Source organism: Phacochoerus africanus, chromosome 2 (genome assembly GCF_016906955.1).
Source record: "Phacochoerus africanus isolate WHEZ1 chromosome 2, ROS_Pafr_v1, whole genome shotgun sequence".
NCBI lineage: Eukaryota > Metazoa > Chordata > Mammalia > Artiodactyla > Suidae > Phacochoerus > Phacochoerus africanus.
The window spans coordinates 31,841,463-31,863,958 of NC_062545.1; the positions used below are offsets into that span (position 1 = coordinate 31,841,463).

The following is a 22,496-nucleotide window of genomic DNA, read 5'->3' on the forward strand; positions in this document are numbered from 1 at the left end:
TCTGTGCATTTCTTTTTGTATTATCGGATGATCAAATCTTAGTTTTCCTGCATTCATAAATGAAAATACATAATACAAATAAGAGGTGGGGGACAATGCACCCCTTTTCATTTGACATGAGTGGCAGACAAAAATGCAGCTTTATGAGTTTCAGCTCTGGTCTCCCTAACAGGTACACCTCTGAGAACCTCTGAACACTTGTCCCATTTCCACCCAAGTGCAGGAGCTCCTGATGGTAAAGAACCATTAACTTTGACTGACTGTTGCTCCCCAAGAGCAGCCCCCCACCCCCAACCCTATCTAGGGACAGACTCCTCCAGGAAGAGGCGATGACAACAGATCCAACACGGTCAGGTCTGTAAGAATGTGGGCAGGTCAGGGTGCCTCCCAACGGAGAGGAAAAAATTGGTAGATTAGCTCCCCACCCTGCCTCTGGTGTTCCCCCAGGCTAGGCACTTAATACGAGGTCAGTTTCAATAAATCCCAATGCTAGAAAAAAAAGGCTGGACCGAGGCTGCTTCCTGGGGCCACCTGCCAGGAAACAGTGATGAGAATCGACATCGGCCCAGTGCTCAGACAAATGCATTGGCTAAGTGTCAGCTGTGCGTTTCAGTTATGCACAGTTCCTCATTCTTCATCACTATGTACTCACAAAAAGATTTGGGGAGATTAATGAAAGGGGATACCGAGTTTATCTGTACAGGGTTACCCCCTTCCTCTTGCCCTTTTCAGAGAGCATAAATAAGGTAAGGAGCTCTACTGTTCTAATCTCCACTCTCTTCCTAGCACTAGATACCGCCCACCATCACTTTTCCTGATTTCTTAGAAAATTAAATATCGAACACTAAACTGTCTCTTCTGCCTCGAGAATACAGTATGTCTCAGGTTGTGTTCTGCGGAGCACCAGCATCAGGAGGCCCAAGAATCATCAGCTTTCCAAGGGAGTCTTAGGCATCCTGAAATCTGAGAACCACTGAAAATGAAACTAAATAAGAGGATTAACGTAAGCCACAGTAAAACACCTTTGAAACTGCTGTAATTAGACAGCTTTTCAGCTGCTAGAGGCTGTTTATTCCTCCACCTCAGTGAAAGAAAGTGTGGATTCTATAGTTAGCACTGTCAAGGGGAAAAAGGTAATAAGAGACCCTGTGTACAAGGTGTTATGGGCTAAATCAGGTCTCTTCTCCCAAAATGTTGAAGTCTTACCGCCCCCCTCCCCATTACTATGAATGTGAGCAGCTTATTTAGAAAAGGATCCCTTCAGATAATCAAGTTAAAGTAAGGTCATTAGGGTGGACCCTTAATCCAGTATGACGATTATTCTTCACACACACAGAGAAGACTGAGAAGACAGGGAGAAGGCCATATGAAGACGAAGGCAGAGTTGGGAGTCATGCTGCCCCAAGCCAAAAAAAAAAAAAAAAAAAAACCACCAAAGACTGCCAGCAACCCACCAGAAGCTAGGAGGGAGGCATGGAACAATCTCATGGCTTCAGGAGGAACCAACCCTGTCAGTACCCCTAGATCTCGGACTTGTGTTTCCAGAACTGTGAGAAAATGAATCTCTCTTGTTTAAGCCACCCAGTGTGGGGGACTTTGCCATGGCAGCCCAAGCAAACTCATGCACAAGGTGTCTGGTGAGCCTTTGCGCCTGTTCTCAGGTATGCGTACTTGATTCCACACAGGTGTCTTCAAAATCCCAGCAGCAGTCGCCTCGGCTTTTACATCCCACGTCACACCGGCAGCCTTCTAGTCCTCTATATGAAGGATCAAAGCATTTTTTCCTGCAGCTTCCTGGAGTGTGAAGGAATAAGGAAACCAGTGCTTAGAAGTTATCTAGTGTCTCTCAGCTGGACGGCGGAATGGACTAGGACAGATGATTAGATAATTTTTATTGTGGTGTATGATTAATCAGTGCAAAGTGATAATCAATGAGCAACACACAAGTGATTTTTACCTAGGACCCCTGAGAGGTCGCAGACTCAAAAACACCAGGTACCATTAGCAGAGAGTAGGAAGCATGAGCAGAGTCTAAAGATGGTGGAACTGGTTGAAAGTCTGGGTATGGAGTAGCAGCTACCCACTCCACCTTCCACTCCAGAAAAGAAAGCTCGCGAACTGGAAGAAACTGGGAGGAGTTGCTTTCATCACAGAGACAGTAGACATGGAGGGTAGCTATGATGAGAAAAAAAGATGAACATGTCTTACTCTTCAATGTGAATGTGTAATCATTCACATTTAATGATGTGAATTATCACATCATTACCAGACATTTGATGGACAGCAGGATAGTATCCAACATGAAAGATAAATACCAAACATTTGATTACCAGACATTTGAGGACAGCAGGATAGTATCCAACATGAAAGATAAATACCAAAACAAAAAGAAAAAAGAATGTTTGAAAAGGAAATAATGCAGGGAATAGAAGAGTTACACACACACATACACACACGTACACACACACTCACAACTGATACTGAGATGCTCAGAAAAGATACTGAGCATAAAATAAGAAAAGTAAAATAAGAAAGTAAGCTATAATTTTAAAAGGGGAAATCACATGCAGGGTGCTTTTGGAGATAAAAAAGATGCAAGCAGTAATGAAAAATTCAGTAGAAGAGGGAGTTAGGAGAATTATGGCTCCCAAGAAGATTCCATGGCCTAGTCTTTAAGACTGTGAATATGCTGCCTTTCGTGGCAGCATATTAAGGTTTCTACATAGTTGACCTTGAAATAGGGGGATAGTACTGAAAAGTGAAAACAGAAAATGGAGATGATAGTTAGAGAAATCATCTTATAAAATTTCCCAGTATTGGAGAGCAAAAATGATTCTATCAAAATTGCCTACCAAATTTTCCACAGCAAAACTCAATAGGGATAAAGAGATCTGGAGAGCTCACAGAGGAGGATGAGGAGAACTCTATCTATAAAGGATCACAAGACAGAATGCTATCAAGTTTCCTAGAAGCAGTACTGGGAGAGGGCATGGGCCGAATGGCATGTTAGATACCCACCAAAGAGTACCAGGCAATAAGTAGATAGGCGCACAAGGACAGATACATGCCTATCAATTTAGATGCATAGCAATCACATACCAAAGTTCAATGAGAAAGCCAGGAGGAAAGTTTATCTACCATTTACATAACAGGTCTTCACATTTTTACACTCACTCTCCTCCTTTAAAACATTTTCCATACGTTCAGGACACAATAATCACCTGCTTTCTTCCACATTCCTGGCTCATCCTTCCCAGTCTTCTGTCCTTTAAGATTCGTACCCTGGTCATATTGCTTTAAATCCCACGTATGATGCTGGCAATCACCATACTGTATGTCCAGCCAGGACGTCCCCCTTGAAAACCAGCCTCATGTATCCAACTACTTTTTGACTTTTCTACTTGGACATCTGGTAGGTATTTCAGATTTAGCATATCCAAACTGAGCTCTGGATTATTCTCCCCAAATCCGCTCCTTCTACAGCCTTCCTCATCTAAATTATGGAAATGCCATAGTTTCATATATTCATGTCAAATATTGAGATACTTCTTGACTCCTGTTTCTCACTCTTCATCCAGTCTGTTGATAAAAACCTATCTACTGCATTAAAAGATATCCAGAATCCAAATACTTCTCACCAGTTACAATGCTACCATCCTGGTCCAAGGCCTAGGGCTTGTCTACATTATCACGATGATTTTCTAATTGGTCTCTCTACTTCTGGTTTTGCTCTGCCATTTATTCATAATACTGCAAGCCGAGTGGTCATATTGAAAAGCAAACCACATCATGTCATTCTTCTGCTCAAAATCTCCAGTCACTCTCCTTCCCACTCAGACTGAAAGCCAAAGGCTATACTTTGACCTACCAACCCCTCTATGATCTGACTTCTCTTTGGCTGATCTTGTTTTATGACTAACCTCCCTCTGTCCTCTTAGTTCTAGCTCACTGATCTCCTTGTTATACTTTAAATAGAACACGCCAGGCAAGCTCCTGCCTCAGGCCTTTGTACTTGCTATTTTCTCTTTCCTGGAACGTTCATCCCCAGAATATCCCTGTTTCTTCCTCACTTCCTTTAGCTCTTTACTCAAAAGTTGTTACACACACTCCATCCTGTCTTGACTCAATATTTCGCATTCCCCCTTTCAGTTTTACTTATTCCTCAGTGCTTTCCCTATCATATTAGGCATATATTGCTTATTTTCTATTATTTGTCTTTCATGCTAGGTTGTAAACTCTTCGAAGGATTTTCATCATTCTTCATCACTGTATCCCCAGTAATTAGAATAGTATCTAACATAGAGTCAGTGCTCAATTGTGGAAGAACAAGTGAAAAAGGATCTGCACATAAACTAGAAAAACTAGTTTAAAAACTCACGCTAGAAAAAAAATGTTTATTGGCTATGAAAAGTAGGTTAATTGGAGCAGAGAATGGTGAAAATGATCCAAGGTTGGATTTAGGAACCAGTCGTGGTGGAAGAATGAGGGGGTGAATATGTTAAGGATGCTGGCAAAGAGGGGCTGGAGTTAAAACACCAATCCCCTGGGCAGGAGGGGGAAGAGAGTGATGCCATAAAGGCCCTGATAGACCGAGACTGAAGGAAGAGAATAAGGAACAATGACTCTGGGGAGCCAGACAGTACTATACTAATGCAAGGAAGGGAGGGAAAGAGTCAGCATAATTGGAGATTTTGTTTGGACATTACTATTTGCCTCTTGCAATTAATTTATGTGATTTGTGGGATAAAGTAACAAGAAATGGTGCCCATCTGTGTGCACCAACATCAGAATAATACCACCAAAATGCCCTGCCAACAGTTGCTAGATCTAGGACTGCTCCTGCAGCTCAGAAACATAACAGCCAAGTGACTGAGAAAAGACAGTCATTTTCCAGCCAATACACATCTTTTCCACTTCACTGTCTTCCCATGTTACACTAGGGGTACCGAGTGTTTGTAAATTATTAAGGGAAAAAATAACTGGAAAATTTCTGGTTAACCTCACCAAGAGTCTCCTGATGAAGAAGCAATAAGACGTTTCCCTTTAGAGTCAAATTAGAAGTTAATCAACCAAATTTAAAAGGGAGATAAGTTATCTAACATTTGACTTCCTACTTCCCCTTAGTAAAAAGTATCAAGATAGTACATAGTGAGATTATAGAAAGTGCTTTTCATAGAGTCACTTGTAAATGGTTTACTTACTGTTCATACTAATGGGATATGGCAAAAGGGATGTGAGGTGTTTTGATAATTTGGGCTAAGGATCTCCTATTTTTTCTTTGCTTCTTATGAGAAAAAGATGTGAAGCTTATCTTGTGCAGTACCTCTCAAGAAAGTGGCACTGTCTAACCAAAAAAATAGTGAGATTTCAGGGATGGGATAATGCTAATGTGATATCAAGATACAGAAGTTGTGGCAAGAGGTCCTGGGAGAGAAGCAACAAAGACTTTGGAGGCCAAGTTCATCACAAGTTATTAATAAAATAGGAACTAGGAGAGGTACCAAAGTCCTCTATGAAGGTGAGGAAAAGTAAGGGGAAGTACTGGAATGACGTGAATATCAAAGACGGTCAAAGAGGAAAGTCCAGAAATGACAGTGGATTATGCTAACTACAGATGTGGGCTCCTGATAAATGGGGTGTGGGAGAAAGAGAAGCCTAGCAGGAGAGTGCTGTATGTAGGGGAGTGGAGGCAATTCCAGGTTATGATAGAGAAAGTGATAAGAAAGAAGAAAGAAGGAAAGGTTCTGAGACAATGATGCCGAGGGGCGTACCTTGCTCTGCTTGTTTCCTGAGTCCAACCACCAGGCCAAACGCAAGTGACACAGCCACCAACAAAACAAGAAGAACCTATCACCAATGAAAAGAATGTGACCTTTGCGATTCCGTTAAAATATATAAAGATCCAGACAACCACCCTCCCTCAGTGATTGTTAAGGGAGCACAATAAAGAATGCTAGAAACCTAGTAGATACATTTACATTTTTAGATAAAACTTTGCTAGAATTTGGAGACATTAGGGTACCTTCGAAACTATGATTTTTAAAATATTGAGCTTCTATTGTGTGTACTAATAACCCACTGGAAGGATATATTAAAAAAAAAGAGAAACTAATGATGAAAAAGTTTTGCTCCCAAGTTGATAATTCCCTAAATTTATATGATAGGATAAATATAATAAATGGCATAAGAGCTAGAAGAGAAAGCCAAATTTCCAAGAAGGATAATGAATAAATCAAGTATCACAAGGGCTTCCTTTGTTATAGTCACCAAGCTCAATACTTACACACATTGTTTCATTTACTCCTTCAAACAATGCTTGTGTGACAGAGAACATGGTGATGACATTAAGTGAGGTAAGGAATTTAGGAGAAAAGTGTAGCCAGGTAGGCGTGAAAAAACTATTCAATTGGTTTTGGCAACCAGGGAGGTACCTGATAAGGGATCAGCAGCAGGCACTTGAAATCCTGTGACAGAAACTCAGGAAGTGGTCAGAATTAGTGGCTTACTTGGAATTCTTGGAGGAGAATATACTCCTAAAACCACGAAAGGCAGTGAGATTTCCTAAAGTAAAGCTCTTTAGCTATGATTTGGTGAAATGCAAAATGAGAAGAAAGATAAATCGGCCAAACAATGCACATAAGTGATAAAAATGGAAATTTCATGGAGTTCCATTGTGGCTCAGTGGTAACCAACCTGACTAGTATCCATAAGGACACAGGTTCAATCCCTGGCCTCACTCTGTGGGTCACTCTGTGCCTTGAGCTGTGGTGTAGGCCAGCAGCTATAGCTCCAATTTGACCCCTAGCCTGGGAACTTCCATATGCTGCAGGTATGGTCCTAAAAAATCTCCCGAAAAGGGAATTTCAATGCCATCATGCAATCAAAGGGATGGAAGAATTAAAAATGCGAAACTACTTCACAGTATCTGTGTATTTTTTTTTCTTTTTCAGCTGTACCTGTGGCATATAGAAGTTGCTGGGCCAGCGATTGAATCTGATCCCAAATTGCGACCTAAGCCATAGTTGTAGCAATTCGGAATCCTTAACCCACTGCACTAGGCCAGGGATCAAGCCTATGCAGCCAAGTCAGAGATAACACTGGATCTTTTACCCACTGCACCACAGCAGAAACTCTGCACAGTATCTGTGCATTGTTATGGAGACTGAGCAGGAGAAAGACAGGGGAGATGGACTGACTTTTGTGCCTTGAGTACAAAATGGGTGGTTAGAAAACAGAGACAATGGTTAGAGGCTAAAATTTGGTGGTAAAAGGCAAAGATAATGTAATCCAAAAAAAGAAGAATTTTTTTTTTTTTTAAGGACAGGAAATATCTTACTGTATTAAGGAAAAGAAAGAGAAAATAGCCAAAAAAAGTCTATCTATCTCTAGGAGTGAAGTAAAATAGGATAAAATTCATGGTCCAACAAAGAATATAAGGTACAGTGATTTTTTTCTCACTTGTTGATCTTAAAATATTCATGCAAAAAAAAAAAAGGTGACTTGGGAGGTAATTATAATGCTAGTAAAAGCAGTGCTGCCAAGTATTCTGCCACAGATCCTAATCTTTTAGATTGATCAAATATTAATTTGTTACTCAAATTTCTTCTTTGCAAAATGTGGTTTAAAACCTTCACTTTGTATTAGAGTTGTCATGAGGAACAAAACTGAACACAGTTGCTGAAAACTTCACATTTAAATAGCAACACAAACAAACATAACTGGAGAGTCATACCCCTAACATTTGTCAAAAAGCTACAAAGATGAAAATGCTCAAATGTACTTACAATACAAATTATCTTGTACTTCTTGGCAGCGTTTCTCTTAACAGGTTCTTCCAATGATAAACTCAGCATAGAATCCATTGTTCTGTTAGCTGTGTAAACCTGTTTTACCAGAAGACGACAGAACTCCTTCCTTTATCTAGTCCGGCAAAGAGAAACTGTATGAATTACACGGCTGTGGCTGACTTTTAAATGATTGGGAAGAGCACAGCTCTTTAGTGATTGGGCAGTTAAAAGAGAGGAAAAAAGTCGTAATAACAATACTGTTGAGAGATGAAAGTCCATTTCCAGTACATGGTAGACAGCTGTTCTTTTTTTTCCTTAGAGTTTATACTAAATACTTATCAAAATATATATAACAGGAATAATACAATAATCACATCTTAATACAATGATCATTTATTTTCTGTAAAAATAACCAAAACCAAAATGCCTGGTTATAGAAATTCCAGAAAGTTTCTGCATTTATATAAACTTCATTTTACAGTTGAAAACAATATATCAACCATGCGCTTTAAATACAGTAGAAACACCAACTCTGCTGAATCTATACAAAGTATTAATTATGTGATAATTATAGCTTGGATTTTACAGTGTTCACAATTTGACGTGTTTTCAAATGCATTATCTCATATCAAACTTAACAATATCCCTTATAAACATCTTGTCCCTATTTTGTATGATGAGTAAAGCAGGGCTCTGATTATTTGAATTAAGTTGTGTGACTTACTTGTCCCAAGTCACATTTACTAGATGTCAGAAATGGAACTGGAACCCAATTCTACCACAGCCCTAAATCCAAGGTAATTTTCACTAATCAATTAAACATGATCTTTTCTTATTTATACAGACAAGAACATCCTAATAAATATACTTTATGCTGAGAAGGGGTTACTGGTTTTTGAAGAAAGAATTTTTTAAAATTTTATTAGGGTATAGTTGATTTGCAGTGTTGTATTAGGTTCAGGTTTTCAGCAAAGTGAATCAGTTATACATACACATGTATCTATTTTTTTCCCATATAGGCTATTACAGAACATTGGGTAGACTTCCCTGTACTATACAGTAAGTCCTTGTTAGTTACTTATTTTATACATAGTAGCATGTAGGTGTTAATCCCATTCTCCCAATTTATCTCTCCCCCAAACGGTTTCCTCTTTGGTAACCCTAAGTTTGATTTTGAAATCTGTGAATTTGCTCCTGTTTTATAAATAAGTTCATTTGTATCATTTTTATTAGATTCCACATATAAGAAATATCTTGTGATACTTGTCTTTCTCTGTCTGACTTACTTCATTTAATACAATAATCTCTAGGTTCATCCATATGGCTGCAAATGGCATCATTTCATTCTTTTTATGGCTGAGTAATATTCCATTGTAGGAATGTACCACATCTTCTTTATCCAGTCCTTTATTGATGGACATTTAGGTTGCTTCCATGGCTTTGCTATTGTAAATAGTGCTGCAATGAATATTAGGATGCATGTATCTTTTTGAATTATGTTTTTCTCTGACTATATGCCCAGGAGTGGGATTGCTAGATCATATGGTGGTTCTATATTTAGTTTTTTAAGGAATGTGCACACTGTTCTCCATAGTGGTTGTACCAATTTACATTACATCAGCAGTGTAGAAAGATTCACTTTTCTCCACACCCTCTGTAACACTTATCATTTGTAGACTTTTTGATAATGGCTAGTCTGACTGGTATGAGCTGATAATCTTATTATAGTTTTGATTTGCATTTCTCTAATAATTAGTGCTATTGAGCATCTTTTCATGTGCTTTTGGCTATCTATCTTTCTTCTTTGGAGAAATGGATATATAGATCTTCTGACCATTTTTTGATTGGGCTGTTTTTTTTTTCTTTGATATAAAGCTGCATGAGATGTTTGTATATTTTAGAGGTTAACCCCTTGTTGGTTGCTTCATTTGCAAAGATTTTCTCCAATTCTGTGGGTTATATTTCATTTTTTTTATGGTTTCTTTCGTGGTGCAGAAACTTTCAAGTTTCATTAGCTTCATTTGCTTATTTTTGCTTTTATTTTCATTACTCTAGGAGGTGGATCAAACAAGATATTGCTGAAATTTTTGTCAGAGAGTGTTCTGACCATTCTCCTCTAAGAGTTTTGTAGTATCCAGGCTTACACTTGGGCCTTTAATCCATTTTGATTTTATTTATTTATTTAAAACAAGTGGCTGCACCTGTGGCATAATGGAAGTTCCCGAGCTAAGGGTTGAGCCACGGCTACTGTAGAAGCAAAGCTGGGTAGTTTGTTGAGCCACACAGCAAGTCCATGATTTTATTTTTATATATGGTATTAGAGAATGTTCTGATTTCCTTCTTTCACATGTAGCTGTCCAGTTTTCCCAGCACCACTTCATGAAGAGACTATCTTTCCTCTGTTGTATACTCTTGCCTTTTTTGTCATAGATTAGTTCTTGGATTTATTTCTGGGCTTTCTATCCTATTCCACTGATCTATATTTCTATTTTGTGCTAGTTCTTTAGTGTTTTTGATTACTATAGCTTTGCAGTATAGTTTGAAGTCAGGTAGTCTGATTTCTCCAGTTCCATTTTTCTTTTTCAAGATTATTTTGGCTATTTGGGGTCTTGTGTTTTCATAGAAATTTTAAAACTTTTTGTCTAGTTCTATGAAAATGCCACTGATAATTTGATAGGGATTGCACTGAATCTATAGATTGCCTTGAGTGTATCATCATTTTGACAAATACTGATTCTTCCAATCCAAGAGCATCTTTCTATGGTTTGTAAGTCACTCATTGATTTGATTTCTTTCATCAGTGACTTATAGTTTCAGAGTACAGGTCATTTTCCTCTTTAGGTAGGTTTATTCCTAGGTATTTTATTCTTTTTGGTGTAATGGTAAATTAAATTATTTCCTTAATGTTTCTTTCTGATCTTTTGTTGTTAGTGTATAGGAATATAAGAGATTTCTGTGAATTAATTTTTATCCTGCAAATTTACTGTATTCTTTGATGAGTTCTAATAGTTTTCTGGAAACATCTTTAGAATTTTCTATGCATAGCATCATGTCATCTGCGAACAATGACAGCTTTACTTCTTCTTTTCCAATTTAGATTTATTTCTTCTTCTTCTCTAATTGCCATGGCTAGGACTTCCAAAACTATGTCGAATAAAAAGGGTGAGAGTGGACATCACTGTCATGTTCCTGATCTTAGCAGAAATGCTTTTAGCTTTTCACCATTGAGAATGATGTTAGCTGTGGGTTTGTCATATATGGCTTTTATTATGTTGAGGTAGATTCCCACCATGCCCACTTTCTGGAGAGTTTTTGTTTTTGTGTTTGTTCTAACCAAAAATGAGTGTTGAATTTTGTCAAAAGCTTTTTCTGCATCTATGGAGATGGTCATATGGTTTTTATCCTTCAGTCTGTTAATGTGGTATATCACACTGACTGATTTGCAAATACTGAAGAATCTTTGCATCTTTGGAATAAATCCCCCTTGCTTATGGTTTATGATCCTTTTAATATACTGTAGGATTTCATTTGCTAATATTTTGTTGAGGATTTTTGCATCCATGTTCAATCAGTGATACTGGCCTATAATTCTCTTTTTTTGTGGCATCTTTGTCTGGGTTTAGTATGAGAGTGATGGTGGCCTCATAGAATGAGTGTAGGAGTTCCCACTGTGGCATAGCGGGTTAAGGATTTAGTGTTTCCACAGCTGTGGTATAGACTGAAGCTTAGATTCAGTCCCTGTCCTGGGAACTTCCATATGTTATGGATGAGGGAAAAAAAAAGAGAGAGAGAGAATAAAAAGAAGAAGTATGGGAATGTTCCTTCCTCTGCAATTTTTTGGAAGAGTTTCAGTAGAGTAAGTGTTAACTCTTCTCTAAATGTTTGATAGAATTCACCTGTGAAACAATCTGGTCCTGCACTTTTGTTTGTTGGAAGTTTTTAAGTCACAGATTCAATTTCAGTACTGTGACTGGCCTATTCATATTTTCTATTTCTTCATGGTTCAGTCTTGGAAGGTTGTACCTTTGTATGAATTTGCCCATTTCTTCTAATTGTCTATTTTAGTGGCATATAGTTGCTTGTAGTAGTCTCTTATGATCATTTGTATTTCTATGGTGTCAGTTGTTAACTTGTATTTTTTCATTTCTAATCTTATTGGTTTGAGCCCTCTGCCTTCTATTCTTGATGCATCTGCTAAAGGTTTATCAAATTTGTTAATCTTTTCAAAGAATCAACTTTTGGTTTCATTTGTCTTCTCTATTGTTTTCTTCATCTCTGATCTTTGTAATTTCTTTCCTTCCACTGACTTTGGGCTTTGTTTGTTCTTTTTTTCTCTAGTTGCTTTAGGTGATAGATTAGGTTGTTTGAGGTTTTTCTTGTTTCCTGAAATAAGATTGTATTGCTATAAACGTCCCTCTTAGAACTGCTTTTTCTGCATCCCATAGGTTTTTTTTTTTTTTGTCTTTTTACCATTTCTTGGGCCACTCCCACGGCATATGGAGGTTCCCAGGCTAGGGGTCGAATTGGAGCTATAGCTGCTGGCCTATACCAGAGCCACAGCAACTCAGGATCCGAGCTGCGTCTGCGACCTACACCACAGCTCACAGCAACACCAGATCCTTAACCCACTGAGCAAGGCCAGGGATCGAACCACACCCTCATGGTTCCTAGTTGGATTCGTTAACCACTGAGCCACGACGGGAACTCCATCCCATAGGTTTTGGATTGTTGTGTTTTCATTGTAATTTGTCTCTAGGTATGTTCTGATTTCCTCTTTAATTTCTTCAGTGATCCATTGGTTGTTTAGTAGTACATTGCTTAGCCTCACCTCCCTCTGGTGATCAGGGCCATGTCTATAAATCTGTTTAGAGGTGATTGCAAGCTCCAATAACTTTAGGAAGCCTTTCTGGGTTTAACTTCTTTTTTAGGAGCAAGAGCTGTTTTATATATGGATGTCTGTCACCTCTTTCCTTAGTATATGCTGGCCTTTATCCCCTTGATAGGAGGTGTGACTGATGTTGTGGTGACCAGAGCCTGTCCTGAATACTGAATGGGGCCTCCTCTTTGCTCTGCAGTTACCACTGGCTTTTCAGGGGCAGTGTCTGCTCCCTAGCTGTTGGAGTAGTAGCCCCCAATTGTTTCTGAGCTGTATGTCTGGTCTGTGGCATGAAGTAGGCAGGATGACCACTCCCACTAAGACAGGAGCTCCTGAGTGTTCCGCCATTGGAACTGTTCCCCTGTGAGTGTGCTCTATTGTGTCACCTTTCACCCATTGTGTGGATTCACAGAGTACACTGTTATTGGCACTGCTATGCTGGCAACTGGCCCTGGAATCTTGCAGGCATTGTTTTCACCGGGCAACCAGGGTAGATCCACTGAGGTCAGTTCTCAGGCCTGCAATAGTTGTGTACCTAGGCCTGTTGTGGGTTCTCTAGAGGCAGCTCAGACCCTGGTCTGGTCTCAACCCCACATGTACATGCCCGCATAGCCCATAGATGTTAAGCCAGACCCATCTGCAGAAGTCCTTTTGAATATTCCATAGTTACTGGATTTACAAAAGCCTGGAGCAGAGATGTAAATCTGTGGTTCTCACACCTAGGAGGAGAGATGTTAGGTTTCTTCCTTAGTCAGAGGGCACTGGGGCTCAACTGTGGTTTCAGCCTCACCTCTGCGTGTGGTCAACACCCTGGAGGCTGTTTCCTAAGGAAGCGGGAGTTCAGGAGCCTATCCAGGTAGGAGGGGAGTGGGTGGCATCTGGATGTATAAGCCCACCAGAAAGGAAGTGGGCAGGGTTGAGGTGCAAGGGATGATTCCTGTGGGAATGGCCAGAGATGTTGGCAGTGAATCCCTTAGATGGGGAGATAGGCTAGAGATTGGATGTCCAGGTTCACCCCAGTGGGAGGGCTGGGATAATGGTTTGGACAGTTGGACCAGCCTTGGTGGAAGCCTTTCCTGGGGTCCCCAGGGGCCTGCTTGGAGATAGCGGCTGCAATGATGGCCCTGCCCCTCCCATGCAGAGAAAAACTAATTCAGTGTCTTGTGGACTTCTTTCCATGGACCACATTGAATTACCGGGAATTTTAAAAGTTCAGAAGTAAACAAGAACATATTTGAATATCTTCAGCAAGTGGTTCTCTGCACTGGGTAAACGTAGAAGCACCCAAAGTAGTTTTGTTTTTGTTTTTTTTGTTTTGTTTTGTTTTTTTAATTTGTAAAATTCTGAAGCCCAGGCTCCACATCAATAGAATTAGAAGCTTCTGGTATATTGTCTAAGGTGGAAGTATTTTGAAGTATCCCACCAAGTGATTTTTTCTTTTTTTTAATATAGCCAAAGTCAGTCTAAACACTTTGCTTTGAGTCTTATATGCACTTTTGGATACTCTTCCGAAAAATTCACTCTAGATTCTAACCAAACTTGCCAATTTTACAGATAAGACTAGGGGATGTAAGGATTTGATCATTTTCCCAGATCACCTTGGTAAGTGATCTCTCAGAAGCGAGATTCTCCGAGGTCTTTTAGACTCCCACTGCAGGGAATTTGGGTGTTACTGTTGTATAATATCAAAATGATCGCATAAAAGAGTGATCAAGCCTACACCACAATTTGCCTCAAATATTAGGAGATTCCTAGGACCTATGGCTCTTAACTACTCATCCAATTAAGCCTTCTGTTTTTCTGGGTTTCTGGGTTCTAATTGCCTATTTGCACTTATGACAATCTATCTAGTCTCAACTCCGGTTCACAGTTGTGACACGAAGTTTGGCCCTTGCCATCAGCCTCTACATGGGAGTAAAACATGAGCCACTGCAGCTGCAGACCCACAGCAGCCCCTGAGCAGAGCTTAGGGTGGAGACCAGGAGTGAGGCACTGTGTGCTTTGGGAAAAATGGAAGAACAGGTCTTCAGATAGCTATATATATATTAGGAGAAGAATTTATGGGCCCAGCTCTTGCATCTTCTCATCTTTAGAAAAACACTAAAATCCTTCAATGATGACTGATACCTGTGACTAGCAATTACCTTCATGAGACCAGCAGCAAACTTCTGTAAAATGTGTGCATGGCTGCATGGACCTCCCCTTTCACCTTTACCACTTATATTTCACTGTATTTCAGATCTGCCTGAAATACTGCCTCCTGGTCTGTAGCTAAGTGGACAAAAGATGTCATGGTCATCTGAGAGAACAGTAACTCCCAAGAGTAGGCCAGTGAGCCCTGAGGGAACTCAGGGAAGAAATAAAGAATACTGGCCCGCAGCTGGGGTGCATATCAAAGGAGTAATGCCAATAAACCCAGAATTTTACATCTTCCCATAGAAACTGGTTTTCTGTAAATCTGCTTATCTATAAATCTTTTGTTCCTATTACCTTCCCTTTGTTGCAAAAACTCATATATCCTAGTTTCTCCCCTGGCCTCCTCGGAAACCAGGGCTACCTGAGATGCCGTCTCCATGACTTAAGTCCTAATTACACCTCAAATAAAATTTAACTCTCAACTTTAAGGTTGTGATTTTTTTTTTAAGTCAACACTGTATTCCTATCCTTACCTTCCCTCCTCTATGTGATAGTTAGTTTTGTACGTCAACTTGGCTAAGCCATAGTAACCAGTTGTTTAATCTGCCACACTGCCAGGAAATCTCTCCTATCTCCTTCCACTCTCATTCCCCAACCCCCTGCAACCCCAAGAACACAAGAAAATACTAGATAAAGAAGTCATGAGGCCTCTGATAAAGTTTTATGTCTGTCACAAGTTAATTGACCCTTGACATTAGATTCTTTATTTTCAAGGTGATCTCAGATTATCTCTTTGCTAATGAACATTGGTTATTATAATGCAGAAATATCTCAGTCCTGTAGGTCCTGAGGGTAGTAAGCCTCAGAGAATCTACCTGGGACATGTTCAGGTATGTTCAGTAGACATGTTGGCATTGCCCAGTCTCTAGTCATATGTTCTGTTAGAGCAGTTCCCCTAATTGAACCCTAAGACCCAACCTCTTTGGAATCTCTTGTCTTATAAACTTATTCCTAACAGTTCTTGTAAGTGTTGGGCACCAGCCAAATCCACACCTTTCATGAAACTTAGACTGCAGAATAGACTGTGTCATCTGAATCTGTACTTTCTAAGTTACCTGAACCTTGGAAGCCTCACGATTCTTTTCCCCTCAATTTTAGAACAATCTTCTCCTTCTGGGTTTTGAAAGCTTTGCTGTACATATTCTAATGTTCTGTACACTTGTGCTCTGAAAAGCAGATACCATTACATCCCTTACCAATCATACATATTTTTTTTTACACTCTACAAGGTTCCTGTGTCTACAGAATTCTGGAAAATTTTCTGAAATCACAGTTCATGAATTGACATCAGTATTCGTGTACCTATGTGTATGAACAAACGTTTTCCAAGATGAAATACATAAAATCTCATTACCAATCAGCACAGATGAACATTTATAATCAGCTTGGAGATGGGTACCAATAATTTTTAACCTCAATTAAACAAAATGTTATCTCCCAACCCTGGGGGTGGGGAAACAAACTCTACTATTATATTTTTAATTCTATCAATAAAAATGTGTGAAATGTGTTTCCTCTTTTGCTATATAAGTACACACTTCTTTGATTTCGTACATATATCTACATAATATCTTTGGTTATGCCTCTTGGCCCACAAAGCTTACAATATTCACTAATTGGCCCTCTGAAGTATTGTAGGTTTTGAATCTATCTCTTGATTCTTCCAAGTTTCAAAGGCTGGCACTAATAGACTTAACCAGAGAAATCTGCTCCAGCTTATCCCTTGAAACATTGACTACCACCTCTGATGATTCAAAAAGTTAGAACCTGATTTGATGCCACCCATGGCACTGCAATTATTTTCTACTGAACAATCATATTTCTAAGGTTGTGTCTGGAGCCTGAAGGATTATTTCTTTCTTTGCCTCAAGTGTGGAAATCTGCCTACAAGTGTTAGAATTCCACAAGCCTGCTCTTTTCCATTTCAAAATTCATATATAATCATATTTACAAAAAAAAGCCCGTTTTACTATGATCTTCCTCTATTTGGTGTTTTCAAGGGGGTCTCATTCAGGACTCAAATTCTAGAGACATCTCCAGAAGAGACATCCTCAAACAAGAGTCCCATCATGCTACATGAGTTCATCAACACTTGGGTGAGCAGCCCCACAAGTGCCATCCATAAAGATTCAGGCTGTGAGTTCACTCCACTTCTTTAAACCCTTATGGGAACTGGGTGACTTTCTGAAAACTTGAAACCCTTCTGGCATGTCAGCTCCATTGGGGCAGAGACTACATTAGTTTAGGACTGCCATTTTGTTCCATTTTGTCTAGTACAATGACCAACCAACACCTAGAAGACATTCCCCCCCCCCAGCTTTTTAGGGCCACATCCACAGCATATGGAAGTTCCTAGGCTAGGGGTCAATATGGAGCTGCAGCTACCGGCCTACACCACAGCCATAGCAATGCCAGATTCCAGCCACATCTGCTCACATAGCAATGCCACATTCCAGCCACATCTGCTCACATAGCAATGCCAGCTTGAGCCACACCACACTCATGGCAATGCCAGATCCTTAACCCACTGAGTGGGGCCGGGGATCGAACCTGTATCTTCATGGATACTAGTTTGGTTCATTACCACTGACCCACAATGGGAACTCCACCCTAGAAGATATTCAATGAACACTTGCTGAGTAAATTATTTAATGGTTCCAGAAATAACCTTAGAGGTCTAAGTCTACTTCACAAATGTCTAGTGAAACAAATTATAACCCTATAGATATGTAATCCAAATATTTCTCTACACCAAGCATTTCAAAAATAGCTATTACCTCAAAGGAAGCCTCACCCATGAAATAAATAATGCCACTTTGGGTGCTTTCATTCAATCCAGAGTAACAGTAATAATTGAGTATCACCAAGCCCCAAATTTTATGCAAGGTGTTAGGAGATGCAAGAATGTTCTGTTTCTGTATCTATTCTAAAGAGCTTCAGTCTGATAGAATAAACATTTAAACCATAATATAGTGTGACATGTACTATACACTAGTTACACTAGTGTGGTTAATGAAATACCAGGGGAATAGAGGAGGAAACAATAAACTTTTCTTCAGGGGATTTAGAAAGGTGCCTGTATTCATTCACTAAGGCTATCATAACAAGGTGCCCCAGACTGAGTGACATTAAAAAAAGAAATTTATTTTATCACAATTTTGGAGACTAGAAGTTTAAGATCAAGTTGTCAGCAGAGCTGCATTTTTCTAAAGCCTCTATCCTTAACTAGCAGCAGATGGCCATGTTCACATGGCTGTCTATGCACGCACCTGCCTGGTGTCTTTGCATTATTATCTTCTCTTCTTATAAGGACACCAGCCATTTTGGATCAGGACCCACCCTAAGGGTTTCATTTTAACTTAATTACATCTTCAAAGTCACTGTTTCGAATATAGAGACATTCTGAAGGTCCTTGGCCAAGGATCAAACCTGAGCCATGGCAGTGACAATGCCAAATCCTTAACCACTAGGGCATAAGGGAACTCTAGCATTAAGTTTCCTAATAAACATTATGTGACTTAAAAATTAACTCAAGGGGAGTTCCCGTCGTGGTGCAGTGGTTAACGAATCTGACTAGGAACCATGAGGTTGCGGGTTCGGTCCCTGCCCTTGCTCAGTGGGTTAAGATCCGGCGTTGCCGTGAGCTGTGGTGTAGGTTGCAGACACAGCTCGGATCCCGCGTTGCTGTGGCTCTGGCGTAGGCTACAGCTCCGATTCGACCCCTAGCCTGGGAACCTCCATATGCCGCGGGAGCGGCCCAAGAAATAGCAACAACAACAACAACAACAACAACAATAACAACAACAAAAGACAAAAAAAAAAAAATTAACTCAAGCACTCTTGCTGAGTAGTGAGAACATGAATCTCATCACCCACACCAATTCTATTTACAGAAGAGATTTTGCCGAGTTGTCACGAACTTGCATGGCTAGGATTAAAGAGAAGGTCTGCAGATCTCTGGAAATTATGCACAAACTTTATTGTGTATATAAGTAGGTATATGCACATGCATGTATTTGTTTTCTGTATAGCTTACATCAGAGTCTCAAAGGCAAAGAGCTAAACTTTCTAAGAAACAATACTTTTAAGGATACAATGACACACCTACAGAAAACAAAACATGTTTAGCTTGAACATAATCATGAGAAATGAGACAAATCCAAATTGAGGGGTACTCTGCAAAACAACTGGCCTGCAACCTTCAAAAATGTCAATTTTATGAAAGGGGAGGGGGAAACAGGTTCATAACTGTTCCAAGTAAAGGAGATCACAGAAACCTAATAACTAAACGCAAAGCAAGATCCTTAATTGGATCCTGGGGGAAGAAAAAAATAATAAGTGAAGGACATTATTGGGAGAAATGAGGAACAGTGAGTATGGATGTATTTTAGATAATAGTATTGTATTGATGTGAAATCTCCTGATCTGCTAAGTATACTGTGGTAATGAAAATCAGGTCCTACATGCATGACTTTCAGAAGGACACAATGAAGTATTTAGGGGTGAACTAGGATGTCTACAAATAATTCTCAAACAGTTCATATACAGACAATAGATTGATAGAGAGGAAAGGAAGAGACAGAGAGAAACAGCAAGTGTGGTAAAAACATTTAAAATATGTATGATGATTCTAAAATTCCTGAGTTTTTCTCTCAGTTTGAATTTTTTTCAAAATAAAGTTGGGGGAAAAGAAATAGTCTTTCTGAGGAAATTAATGGAGGATATGTTAACGTCCATTTTCAAATAAAAGAGTAAGTTGAGCAAACAAAAGATGTTTGTAAGAGAGAGACACTAGCACTGGACAGTAGCCAGGAAACAGGCTTAGAGATCTGTCAATCCAGACTGGCAGAGAAGGGCAGAAGTTCCAAGAAGGATGTCCCTAAGAGGAAGATGAAGTTGGTATCCACTTTATGTGTCTGAACTTGCTGAGAGGAGATTGATATCTCAGGTAGAGATTTCTGGACAAATTAGTCATTGGTACCTTCAAAACTAAGCGAATCAAAAACATGTGCAATTACTAACCCCCAAAGCAAAACAAAAATTGTATAGAAAAGGAAAATATAATCACAATTAACTGTATTGCATTGTGTAAATAATAAAGTGTAAATAATAGATATTGAGTCAGAACAACACGAAAGTCTGTAGTCTAACCGATAAATTCTGATACATGGGTAAGATGAAGATGGAGGAAATGTGAGGGGTATTCAGGAACACTAACTACTCATCTTTCGTGGTATGTCAACACATAGTACCTAAAACTGGGAGAGCAAGAAATGACATGAGAAAGCATGTTATTTACAAATAAAATTGAAAGTGGTTACTTCTGGGGAGTGAGAGTTGAAGGTGGGGAGGTGTTTGGGAACTGATACTACCAAAATATGAGCTTTGGAGAAGTAGTCATCTTTTTATTGACCTATTATCAATGTATAAGAATTAGTCATCTTTTTACATTTACATATTTTATTTGAAATTTTATAGGAGAAAAAGAAATTAATTATTATATTAACAGTATTATCAATTTCTTTTACAGTGAGTTACTAAAAAACTAAAGTTTTAAATTCTGGACAACACAATGAACACTGTTGGTATGGGCTAAAGTACTATTTGAATCAAAAATTCTATACACAAGTAAGATGATCTGGGACAGTTTTATATGGCAGAATAGATTGTAAAAATCAGAATTCTTCAGTCTGTAAAATTTGTGTGGTATGGTTAAAAGAAAAAATAAATTTTGAGTCAAAAGACACTTTGTGGAGAAAGAAGAAATGAAGAGGCTAGAATTAAAGAAACTGAAACATGAATCTGTAGCAAATGAAAGCATAAGGCTGAATATAGAGTCAGAGAGTAACATGGTGAGGAGAAAAAGGAACTCTCCTGTATTGTTGGTGGGAATGTAAATTGGTACAGCCACTATGGAAAACAGTATGAAGTTTCTTTAAACAACTAAAAGTAGAGCTACCATATGCACCTGGAATTTCACTTCTGGGCATATATCTGGAGAAAACCATAATTCAAAAAGATACATGTGCCCCAATGTTCAATACAGTCCTACTGACAATAGCCAAGTCATGGAAGCAACCTAAGTGTCCATTGGTAGAGGAATGGATAAACTAGATGTGATATATATACACAATGGAATATTACCCAGCCATAAAAAAGAATGAAATTGCCATTTGTAGCAACATGGATGGACCCAGAGATGATCATACTAAGTGAAGTAGGACAGACATCATATGATATCACTTATATGTGGAATCTTAAAAAAAAAAAAAGATAAAAATGAACTTATTTACAAAACAGAAACAGACTCACAGACTTTGAAGACAAACTTATGGTTACCAAAGGAGAAGCAGGGGTAGAAGGATAAATGAGGAGTTTGGGATTAACATATATACACTACCATATATAAAATAGACAACAATACAAGGACCTATGGTATAGTACAGGGAATTATACTCAACATTTTGTAATAGCCAATAAAGGAAAAGAATCTGAAGAATATACATGATACATACATATATATATATATATATATATATATATATATATATATGTCCCTTTGCTGTACACCTGAAACTAACATTGTAAATCAACTACACCTCAATAAAAAATAAAATTAAATAAAAAAGCCATAAATAGAGTCAGAGAGTATAATGATAAAAGACCTATTTTAGGAATATTTTCCTGGTTCTTGAGAGCACAATGGCCCAAATGGGGAGAGATGAAGTCAGAGAGGCCAGGAAGGTGTAGCTGTCACAGTCCCAGTGAGAGGTTACAAGTCCGAAGAAGGCAGTGGAAATGGATAACATACGTTGGGTTAGAAATATGAAGGCTGAGATTAAAGAAAGATTCCAGACCCAGGTGACCAAGACAAGTGCGGGGCCATTAGTAGAGAAAAGGGCATCAGGAGGGGAGGTTAGTTTTCTGGAAAGATGACAAGCTAGGTTTCGGTTGAGGTATTTAAAGAACACACATGTTGATGTCTTCAACCTCAAAAGTAAAGGGAAGAAGTGTAAAAATGGCTCTACTCTTTTTTTAAACTATTACTTTATAATAAATAGTATAACAAGTCAAATAATCTCTCCCATCCCTCTCAGGTAGCCAATATTGTTACTTAAGCATGTTTATTAGTTTTCTGTGGCTGGTGTTAATACATTACCACAAACTTAGTGGCTTAAAACAACACAAATTATCATTTCACAGTTCCCTTGGTTTAAAGTTTAAGTCTCACTAAGCGAAAATCAAGAACTCAGGTGAGCTGAATTCCTTTCTGGAACCTCTGAGGGAGAATTAGTTTTATTGCTTTTATTTCCAGCTTCTAGGAGCCTCCTACATTCCTTGTGATTCCCACCCTCCATCCTCCAGGGTGGAAACTTTGCATCTTGCTGACCATTTTCCCTTAGTCAGATCTCCTTCTGATTCCCCTCTTCCACTGTTAAGGGCTTTTGGATTACACCGGACCTACCCGGATAATCTTATTTTAGGGTCAGTGGATTAGCAATCTTAATTCCATTTTGCAAATTCAATTTCCCTTTGCCATGTAATCTAACATATTTTCAAGTCCTGGGGATTAGGACATAGATATTTGTGGGGGGGAGGTACTCAATATTCTGCCTACTGTAGGCAAAAATATTTTT

The 22,496-nt window shown here is 38.9% G+C and overlaps 1 protein-coding gene across 3 annotated transcripts in view; it reads right to left on the reverse strand.

The window, feature by feature from the left end:
- ENPP3 (ectonucleotide pyrophosphatase/phosphodiesterase 3) overlaps positions 1-22,496 on the reverse strand; it is a 93,791-nt gene that overhangs the window by 64,527 nt on the left and 6,768 nt on the right. Inside the window, exons 2-4 of one of the 3 annotated variants that reach the window (XM_047758591.1) lie at positions 7,785-7,883; positions 5,772-5,847; positions 1,672-1,794 (exon numbers count right to left, since the gene is read on the reverse strand). In XM_047758591.1, coding sequence (XP_047614547.1) covers positions 1,672-1,794; positions 5,772-5,847; positions 7,785-7,862 — 277 coding nt within the window. In that variant the 5' untranslated portion in view covers positions 7,863-7,883. Of the gene's footprint in view, positions 1-1,671; positions 1,795-5,771; positions 5,848-7,784; positions 7,940-22,496 lie in introns of all 3 variants that reach the window. The other 2 variants (XM_047758574.1, XM_047758583.1) reach the window with 2 other exon arrangements.